Below are 10,376 nucleotides of genomic sequence, written 5' to 3' on the forward strand. Positions count from 1 at the left end.
GGGCGGGGGCCTCCTGGCCCGCCCCCTCCCCGACCTGGGAGCCCGGCGGGCGGCTCGCAGCCCCGGGCCTGCATTTCAGAGAGCAGCCGAGCTCCCCTCTTCGCCCCGGATGCCTGGCGCGCGGGCCCGCGGCGGGCGTCAGTGCTGGGGGGCCGGACCCGGCGAGGGGAAGAACTTGTAATCGCTTGCCGCGGGACAATGCCGACTTTTGAACCTCTAACCACTAAGCAAACAACCCTTGTGCTCTCGCGGCACTGTCCAAACAGGGTTTATTGACAGGCGTTTCACAGCAACGCATAGCAACCGCGGCGGCGGCGGCGGGGGGCGGGTGGGCGCGGCCGGGTGCGGGTCCGCGCCCCCCTCCCCGCGGCCCCACTCCGCAGGAGGCGCCGGGGGAGGGGGCTAACCTCGCGGCGATCGCCACCCCCCCCACCCCCCCCACCCCCCGGCTCAAAGGACCCCGCAGCCCGAGAGGCGGGCCGGGCTCTCTCCCTGCGGCTCCGGGCCGGGCGCCCGCGGGCCGGGCCGCCAGCGCCCCTTTCTCAATCCCCGAGCGAGCGGAATGCCACCCGGAAGGGCCGCGGAACCCGGGAGATGCTGCAGGCGGTATTTAGGTCTCGCCGCACAGCTCTTCCTCCGCAGCCCTCGGGGCACCTCCTCCCTCGGCGGAGGGCCGCGAGGAGGACCCGAAGGTGCCTGTGGGAAGACCGAAATCGAGAGCGAGGCCCTTCTCCCCAGGCCCTGCTCGGTGGCTTCCAGGACCCCAAAACCTCAGGGACAGCAGCCCGGTCCCCAGCGGGTCGGCCAGATAACAAGCAACCACCACTGAAAGGCTCTCCTTATACTGGTTCTTGAATTCTTTGTGGGGGAGGGGGGGGGAAGGGGGAGGATTTCGCGAGAAAGGACAAGGGGTGGAGACAGGGCTCACAGAAATGCCCAGTGATTCACAGAAGACTATATTCATGGAAACGTTGCCCTGGGAGAGCAGAAAATAAAGCCTTTTTACTTAATGCTTATGTTTAGCTGGATCGTGGGGCATCCCTGGGGTGAAGGGAATCACTGATGCAGGGAATGTGGGTAACTGCGTCAGTGCAGATTTGAGGAGATGGTATGGGCGGACGCTTACCCCCACCCCCCATAATTCCTGGCCGCTGGGAAGCAGCTGACCATTCAGATGTGCATTTTGCCCAAAGGCACCCCCAGGAGAACCACACATTCCACAATCCAAGGCTGGGCTCAGGCTTGGGGGCAGGGAAGGTCTCAAAACCTGCTCCCTCAGGCTTCTGATGCTCTGGGGGAAAAATGAGGTTGTTCAGATAACCTTCTCCACTCCCTGTCCGAGTTTTCCAACACTAGGTTGCAAGTAGACAAGATATTTCATTTCTTAAAAAAAAAAAAAATAATAATAATTCCAGACAAAATCTGAAGACGATAAATACAGAATCTGAAATCTGGAAAGCTCATTTATCTCTCTCTCTCTTTTTTTCTTTTTAGAAAAAATTCAACTGTGTTCAAATACCCCCCACTTCCCTTCACCATACCACTTCTCTCCCCGTGGATCCAGAAGGCTTTTGAAATGCTGGCTTGGATGTTACCCAGACCAACAACCCAAACAGCAGCAACGACAACAAAAACTCCCCTTCTTCATCAGCCCCAAGATTGTGAAAATGACAGGAAGTCCAGCTTGGCTCTGGCATTTATAGCACTGACATACATTTAGCCCAGAGAAGCTCTGGTGACAGGCTTTCTAAACAAGGCCCTGTCCTGGGCCCTCTTGTCAGGCCTGGAGTCCAATAACCACGCCTCTCACACCATCCACTGGGCGCACACATCAGTCAAGCCTTTCCTGGTCTGGGAAGGGAAGAGAAGAAAGACAAGACCTGGGGGTTCTGCAGTCTTTGGTAGGTCCAGGTTCCTATCTTAGCCGCCTGTGACTTCTGCAGTCACAGAATCTTGCCTGCCCTTGAGCAGGAGGGCCCAGCGGGCCCTCGGATGGCAGTGAGTAGGCGGCAGCCATCTTGGCTCCGAGCATTGGTGTTCCCCTGAGTGGTTCTCTCCCCTCAACCAGAGGTGCCTCCTGCAGATTTGGGAAGCCAAGAGCTGGGGAGGTGGGGGCTGGAAGCCCGGTCTGTTTAGCCAGTCCAGGCAATGCTTCCCTGGCGGGACGAGATGAAGCCTCAGTGATCATATCCCATCTTCTTGCTGGCAGAAAGTCAGACCAGAAAAAGTCAAAATCTGGGAGAATGTCTTCCTTGAGGCCTCCAACCCAACCCCCCCTTGTCCTTACTCCTGGCCCCCATTCTTCCTCTGAGAGCTAGGTCAGTTGGTGTACATTTGTGGAGGGGAGGGGAGGGGGTCTCTCCTGAGGATTCTAGCAGAGTCTATGCTCCTCGTGGCTCGGCCCTCGTGCCCGGCCGCTGCAGGCGCCCGTAGGTCATTGGGTGACAGTGGGGTTTAACACCCCCGCGGCTGGCCCCAGAACCCCAGGGACAGAGCCGGGCACCGAGCCTTGCAGGGAAGACACAGGACTCAGGGGCTCCGGGACGCTTCTCAGAGGGCCTGGCGGCGGCTGGGGGGGCTGTGGTGCCGGCGGTGGGGGCTGCGGCTGCTGTTGCTGCTGCTGCTGCTGCAACTTCTTCTTGTTGATTTTCCTTTCCTTCGCTCTGCGGTTCTGAAACCAAATTTTAACCTGGACGTGGAAAATGGAGGGGAAAACAGGGGGGTGAAGAAGACGATGCAAGGGGAAAACGAATGGCCTTCAGCACCAGCATCTACCCCTCCAGTTAAAGAAGTGCCCTCTCTAAAGGACCCCCAAACCTTCTCCCAGACGTTCATTCGAGAGCCCCGTGACAGCCCCAGCCCTGGAGCCCTTCCCAAGCCCAGCACGGTCTCGGGAGAGAAGAGCCCCTCCCCTCCCTCCCCCCCCCCCCCCCCCCCCGCCTCGTTCACCAGGTTTCGTTCTAAAGCAACCTTTATCTACAACTTTACTGGAAAAGTTCAGAGTCTCAGAGCCAAGGGAAAGAAACTTTGCAAAGCCCTTTCTACAACAAGCAGGAGGAGGCCAGCATGGATGTGCTTCAAAATGACAACCTTTGGCCTCTCAAAGCTAAACTGAAATGGAATAGGCCTCACCTTCAAGCTGAGAATGAGATTTACTGTGGGGCTTCCCGGCTGTGGATGTGGTCTGTTTTGTTTATTTATTTATTTTTCTTTTTTTTTTTTAATTTTTTTTTCAACGTTTATTTATTTTTGGGACAGAGACGTTTATTTATTTTTGGGACAGAGAGAGACGGAGCATGAACGGGGGAGGGGCAGAGAGAGAGGGAGACACAGAATCGGAAACAGGCTCCAGGCTCTGAGCCGTCAGCCCAGAGCCCGACGCGGGGCTCGAACTCCCGGACCGCGAGATCGTGACCTGGCTGAAGTCGGACGCTTAACCGACTGCGCCACCCAGGCGCCCCTATTTATTTATTTTTCTAGACCATATACAGCGTTCATGAGTCAAGCCTCGTTCTAGTTTTTACGGGTAGGGATTGGGGTCTTGTATTCATTTTTTTTCCCCAGGCGCTGGGCTGGGCACAAAGCTAATCGGTCTTTAATGTAAGTCTTTTTTCACCCAAATAGAAATCTGGATTAAAGTACTGCTCCGTTCTTTGGGGTATTTTCTCTTTTCTTTTTTGCACCTCCCGGATGCCGGAAAACGGGGAAATTTTTCAACACCTGAAAAAGACAACTAGCGGTGGAAGGAACTTTTTCTAAACTCATTCAGGAGGAAATGCTCTCCATCCTCCTGATTTATTTATTCATTTGTTTATTTAAGTAAGCTCTACGCCCAACGCGGGGCTTGAACTCACAACCCGGACATCAAAAGTTGCGTGCTCTACAGACCGAGCCAGCCAGGCGCCCCTCTAACCTGTGCTTTAATCTGCCCACAGAACTAGGTGGCTTCCGGGGGCCCAGCTTCCAACTCTGCCCCGGGGAACCCTACCAGCCCTGGAGGGAACAAGGCGGTTCGCACCTGCCTCTCGGAGAGCCCCAGCGTGGCGGCCAGCTCGGCTTTCCTCCGGATGGTGATGTAACGACTGTAGTGAAACTCCTTCTCCAGCTCCAGCCTCTGGTGGTCCGTATACACCACTCGGTATTTGTCTTTCGTCCTGGTTTTCACTGTGGAGGAAGGAGATGTTAGGCCGGGGAACCGCAAGGCGGCCCATCAGTCATGGGTAATGACAAACCTCCCTAACCCAAGGGCTATTTCTCTTCCTTCTTCGCCCCGGGGGGCCAGGGTTTGGCTGATTCCTGCCGGGTCTGACAAGACCCCCCAGAGGGTCCTGAGGGGAGGGTGCGAGGCTATCTGAGACAACTAAACTCACCTTGGGGTTAAGTGGTTTTTAAAAACGAAGAAAAACTCTAACCTCCTACACGCAAGATAGCAGAACCCAGCCCCCCGTTTGGTAAACCCAACGGAGCACTGGAGCAGGCTGGGCCCAAAGGGAAAGGGGGGCAGGACAGAGTCTCCAGAGGCCTGGGAATGTTCACATTTTTGGGCCTATTGAAGACGGAAGCCCACCCTAAAAGCAGCTGGGGCCGTGGGGATGCGTTGGTGTCGCTGGGTGGGGTGGTGGTGTTACTTTCTGTCTGTTGCTTTCTACTTTTATTAACAGTAGAAAGGGGGGTGGGGGTGGGTGCAGGATGTGACAGACCAGAATCACCTCCTAGGCACACGAGGCCCATCTGGTGGAATTCCGAGCTGGGGTCTGGCAGGCAGAAGACCCCTCCCGCTGGCGACATTCTATACCTGGCTGAACACGGTTTCGCATTTGGCACTTTTTCTTTGTTGAGCCCCCCCCCCCATCCCCATTTATTTCTGCTACAAACTCTGCCAGAGCTATCCTGACCAGTGATCTGTGCTCATTGGATTGAGTCAACATATTAAACCTCAGATTGATTGTTTTACTGAAGGGCCTTGACAAATAGTGCCGTCGCGGTTGGAGCAGGCCCGAGAACCTGGCGTCTCCCCCGGGTCTGTCCTGGGTCATCCCTTGGCAGGGGCTCCTCGTTGGCCCCAGGTCCTGGTCACCCTGCAGCCGAACAGGTTCAGTCGCCCGGTGCCCAATCCTACAGGAAGATCTAAAGGGTCTGGGAGTTTCTTGGAGGTGTTTAATGCCCCGCAGGCCGACTTTGTTCAGGTAAAACCCTTTGCAAACCACAACAAAAGCACCCTGGGAAGATACAGGGCCGGATCAGAGGGAGCTCCCCCGAGCCGCTGAAAGGGGAACACAGTCCCAAACAATGCAGGACAAGGCGATCTTATCAAAGAAAAGCCCTTTCAATGCCTTAATAACAACCGCATTCTGTTTGAATTACCACTACTGAGCAAATGGCGGCCCCCGCTTTCATCCCCCTCCCCGCCAGGCGCATTAACATAAACACGGCCCGGCAGGCGCATTTGAATGGGCGCAGCGGCCCCGACCCTGCGTCTGCGAAGCCAGTGAAGGGAACTAACACGTCCTGGGAGCCTTGCAAGGGGCGGGCGCGTTCACACGCGCTACCGCCTCTAACCCACTCGAGGCTACCGGCGGGAGTCGCCCGTTTTACAGATGAGGAAACTGAGACTCGGGCTGGCTCACGCACACAGTGCAAGGCGCGGCTGCCACTGCACCCAGGTTGGAGCCACAAAGGGGCACCCCCGGGGCTGGGCAGCGGGGCGCAAGAAAGTTCTCCGAGCCGAACATCCCGGGAGCAACACTCGCCTGGGGGAGCGGCTCCTGCGCCAGGGCCGCCCTTTCCGTCTGCCGGACGGGCCGGGGACGCGGTGACCAGGACCCCTGCGCGCTCTGCGGCCCGCGTCCCCAAGGGCCTTGGAGGCGCCCCGCACCCCCTGGGAACCAAGGAGGGGGCTGGAGGAGGGGAGAGATGAGAGGGACTTGTGAGAATTCATTATTGACTGCGAAAGTCACCACCCTCTTTCCGGGCCCTAAAAGAGACAATGGCAGGGCTGGGAAGGTGTATATCAAAGCGGGCCGGGCCGAGGACCAACCCCCCTAGCCCGTTGACAGATGACGCTCCGCAGAGGAGCCGGGCTCTGGCCCGCGGGCCGCGGCCTCCCGACATTAACATCACAAGGGCGCCCGGCGCCGACTGCGGCCTTGCCACCTCGGCGCGGGACTTCACAGCGGCCTCTCATCTGCTGACCCCGCGGCCTGGGCTCCTGTGGCTTCCCTCCCTCTCCCTCTCCCCCCTCCCCGGCCCTGGCCCCGCGGCCACTGTCCCGGGACACACCAGAGGTCTCCCGTAGGACCCCCGGTCGCTGCCAGGTGCGCCCCAGGCAGGCTCCGTAAAAGACAGCCTTCTCTGAGACAGCGCCCGATCGGGCGACGGCGTCTCCCTTTGGGGAAGGCACCAAGGCGAGGTTCCGAGGCTGGCCCTGTGGCCTTCTCCCTGGGCGGCCGCATTTCCCACCCGGCATGTGCCCGGTGACTCAAGTACTGATGCCCGGAGACAGCCCCCAACGGCTGCTCTGATTTATACGGCTGTAATTGGCTATAAACCTCTGCAAAGTGGCCATAACCTGCGTGCAGGCCGGGCTGGGCCAGAAACAAGGGAAGAGAAGAAAAGCGGAAGTGCAGAAGGCTAGGAAAACTTCGTGGAGCGAAACGGGGATGCCAACAGGACTCTCCCACCACACCTATTCCAACTTCCTTCCCACTTTGACACATATCCCCATAGCAGAAGGGGCAGGCCGGGACCTGATGGGCCCTCGCCGTCCGGCAAACCTAGGATGTCTGCAGGGACATCTCCTGAGCCAGCTTCTTGAACATGGGCGTGCGTGCACACACGTACACACACACACACACACACACACACACACACACACAGCCCCGAGACCCTGGAAAGGAAAGGTGGGGAGAAATGATCCCTGTCTGGAGCGGAAGCTGAATCCCCACCAAGGATTCTTCCCCTTCTCCCTCTGCAGACACAAGAGGACACCCACGACTTCTTGCCCCTAGCCCTCCAGCTTCGGACTGCACCAACTCCTTTGCAAATCAAAGGAGTTCAATGACGGGGCGCGCTCCCTTCCGCCTAATTCCTGGGGCCTGCCTTTCCTGCAACAGCAGCTTGGCCGGCTCTCCCTATTCGCCCTAGCTCTTGAGATTCCTTGACCCCGGTCCCACGCGCGGCCTCGCCGCCCTCCTGGCTCCCCGGGGCACCCCTCTTCTTGAGCGGCTCAGCGGCGTGGAGAGCAAGGCTCTGAAGCCCGGCTCGGTGGAGTTCGAGGCTCCCTTTCCCTGGCGGCTCCAAGCTGCGCACCGAGTGCCAGAGGCACCAAGTGCGGGGGACGCGCGTTCCCACTCCTACGCAGCCGTGCTACGCCCACATTCCCGGGGGTGTCCTGGGAGTGTTGGGACGTTGGAGGGAGGAAGGCTCTCCTCTGCCCTAAACTAAACACGGGTTGGGAGACCCACTTATTCCCTCGCGGCCCCCCACCCCCACCCCGCCAGCTCAGGCGCGGTAGAGAAGCCCGGCAGTCGGGGGCCCCCTGACTGAGTCTCCCTCTCCGGCCCTCCTGGCGCCCAGCTCCCAGACAGCTCGGGACGCCCGGGTCGGCGCGGGACGCGCGGCCGGCCCAGCAGCCCCCTCCCGCGGGGCGCCGCCGCCGCCGCCTACCTTGGCTTCCGAGGGACTGCTGCGCGGGCTTCCGCATCCACTCGCACAGGTTCCGCCGCTGGCCGCCCGGGGACAGCTGCTCGGCGGCGGCGGTGGCGGCTGGCCCGGGAGGGCCGGGATTGAGTGTCTGCAGCAACCCCGAGGCGCAGGAAGGCGCAGCGGCCGGGTGGTGCGGGTGGTGGTGCGGGTGATGGTGCGGGTGGTAGTCGGCCGGGCCGCTGTAGCCCATGGCGGCGGCCGGGGAGCCCCCGTTGAGGCCGTGCGCCACCGCGTTGGCGGCGGCCGCGGCGCCCCCCGGCGCGTAGCCGTTCCAGTCCTCTCGGAGCGGGGCCCCGTACGCCGCGGGCCAGGACGGCCCCGGGGACTGCGCAGTGTCCAAGTTCGCGGCCGCGGCGGCCGCGGCCGCCACATGGTAGCCGCCGTAGTCCGGGTACTGCGGGGGGCTGACGAAGTTCTGCGGGGCCAGGTTGAGGCCGCCAGAGTGGCGCACGGAGCTGGGGTACATGCTCACGTCCTTGTCCAGGAGGTAGCTCACGTACATGGTGGCGAGGGCCCGACGGCAAACCTCACCATGCTGCCTGGGGGCCGACGCTGGAGGCTGCCGGGGGGCGCGAAGGGGAAGGGGCGAGGGGGCGCCGAGAGCGGCGGCTGGCTGCGCCCCGGCCCGCGGTGCTCCGCTGGCTCCTCGCGGCGCTTCTGCCTCCGAGGCGGTCCCTCCCTCTGGCCTGCCTCCTCCCTCCTCCCTTTCTTCCTTCTTTCCTCCCACCTCCTCCCCACTGGGCTGCAGAGGCGGGGAAGACCCGCCACAGGCTGCAGTGCGGAGCCCCAGGCCGGCGGCCTTACGTGATTAACGAGTGTTTACAAGACTCTATTAGTAATGACACAGACACCAATGGCTGGAGACGTCGAGGCGCAGCGCGCACCCCGCGCACAACCCCCCGAAACACGATTTGCATTTTAAAAGATAAGGGGAGAGGGGAGCTCAAGAGAGGGCTGCGACCCGATCACCGCGAAATATTCAAACCTTTATTGTTAAGAGCTTCCTCCTTCCAACCTGGTGCACTTTAACCTCCAATCACAGGTTCAAAGAATGAAATCAAGAGACTTGCAAAAGAGGGGGGGGGGGAGAGCTATCTTGGTGGGAATCTGGGCTTGGAAACTAAGTAGTGTTTCTGCATTTGCGGGGTGGGAGGGGGGGTGCATCTAGAGGCCCCTTCTACACCAAAGAGGAAAGAAAAGGGAAGCCATTGCTTTGATGACTACGTTTCTGACCAACCCGGGAGGTGAGGAGCCGAGCCCTTAGAGATGGGGCCGGTTCCTGCCCTCTCTGCGCTCCTGGCCGGAACGGTTGCGCGCCCCAAAACAACTGTGGCTGCTAATCAGCTATTTATTTTCCTCTCCAAGGAAACCTCTTTCCTCTCGCACGAGATAAATTATGCCGCTAGCTTCAGGCTGCGTCTCCGAGTTCATCTCACGTTTGGGATTTAAGTTAAATTAAAGCAATTCATATTTTAAAAAAGCATTTGCATCCAAAGACACAAAACAGTCAGACCAAGGAGCCTGTGGCAGAAGTTAGAGGGTGGAGGGCAGTTATGGGGGGGGGCGGGTAAAAGAGGGTTGCTAGAGTGCTGGCAAAGTTCTGGTTTCTTGAACAGGGTGCTGGTGACACGGTAGGTTGTCTGCGAAAATTCGGCGAGCCTACCCATACGTGTCTGTTATACTGAAGCGGTTAAAAATCCAGGTAAAGAGAGTCAAAACTGCTGCTAGTATCTACCTAGGTATTTGTATATTGTACATAATGCCTTTGTCTTAAAACCACTTTCTGCTTTCCAAGGTAGAACACTGTCCAAAGAAAATCGTTTTTCGTCTCTAGGAGATGGGCAGGGAACCCGGGCCGTTACTAATGATTGCTTCTGAAGAGCTCCCAGTGAAGAAAAGTTGAGAAAGGATCGACTTTGAAGCACTGTGTCGGGGGGCCCCAGGGGCTCAGTGGCAGCTGCGGGGACCAGTGCTGTGAGGCCTGGCTTGGGAACTGCCGGGACAGGAGCGCAAGGCGACCAGATCCGTCTTGCGCACGCGCCCGGCCAGGCTCCGTGTAGCCACTGCAGGGAGCAGCCCCGCGGTGGCCTTCCAAGCTTTCTCCCCGAGCCCAGACAGTGCCACCAGACTAGGATTTGAGGATCGCAGAGGCCCGGTCCGGGGACTGGGCAAGCTGCCTGGGCGGCTTTGGGCGCTCCGAGACCAGCGGGACACTAGCCGCCCATCTCCATAGCTGCACTTGTCGGCTCTCATTGTCAAGCGCTCTTTGGCGGTTGTCACTTCTTCGCCTTCTCATCTCTGGAGCTTTTTTCCAGTGCCCTTTACCTGCCTCGATCCTCACATCTCCCTAACTGGGGAACTGAGCTGGTGTTGTCACCACCTCCGTTTTACAGACGACACCCACCAAAGCTGCATAGCGGAGGGAGGCCGGGCCCAAGTTGAATGCGAACAAGCCCAGGGCTGAGGGATCCGGCTTGCTGGTTCTTCTCTGCGTTTCCTAAGGAGGTTGGTTGCAATCAGCAGTCTGCGGGGCGGGGGTAGGTCAGATAGCTGAGCCCCCAAGAGGTGGAAGATGGGGTGGGGGGGGTGGTGGGGGCGGGCAAGTCCTCCAAGTGGACCTACCGAGCCTGGTCCGGACAGCTGAGTTCATGGGACCGCTCAAGAAATAAAAC

General features: G+C 59.3%; 1 protein-coding gene across 2 annotated transcripts; it reads right to left on the bottom strand.

Moving 5' to 3' along the window:
- Positions 1-2,434: 2,434 nt before the first annotated feature.
- Positions 2,435-8,206, bottom strand: CDX2 (caudal type homeobox 2). Of its 2 annotated transcripts, none has more exons than XM_047874655.1 (3): positions 7,666-8,206; positions 4,019-4,164; positions 2,435-2,689 (listed from the first exon to the last, which is right to left on the bottom strand). In XM_047874655.1, exons 1-3 carry the CDS (start codon positions 8,204-8,206, stop codon positions 2,435-2,437), a joined length of 942 nt encoding a protein of 313 aa, XP_047730611.1. The 2 variants fall into 2 exon arrangements, with proteins under 2 accessions (XP_047730611.1, XP_047730621.1); XM_047874665.1 differs by having other exon boundaries at positions 2,551-2,689; positions 4,023-4,164.
- Between the last annotated feature and the right edge of the window lie 2,170 nt (positions 8,207-10,376).

This window comes from Prionailurus viverrinus, chromosome A1 (assembly GCF_022837055.1).
Source record: "Prionailurus viverrinus isolate Anna chromosome A1, UM_Priviv_1.0, whole genome shotgun sequence".
NCBI classification, from domain to species: domain Eukaryota; kingdom Metazoa; phylum Chordata; class Mammalia; order Carnivora; family Felidae; genus Prionailurus; species Prionailurus viverrinus.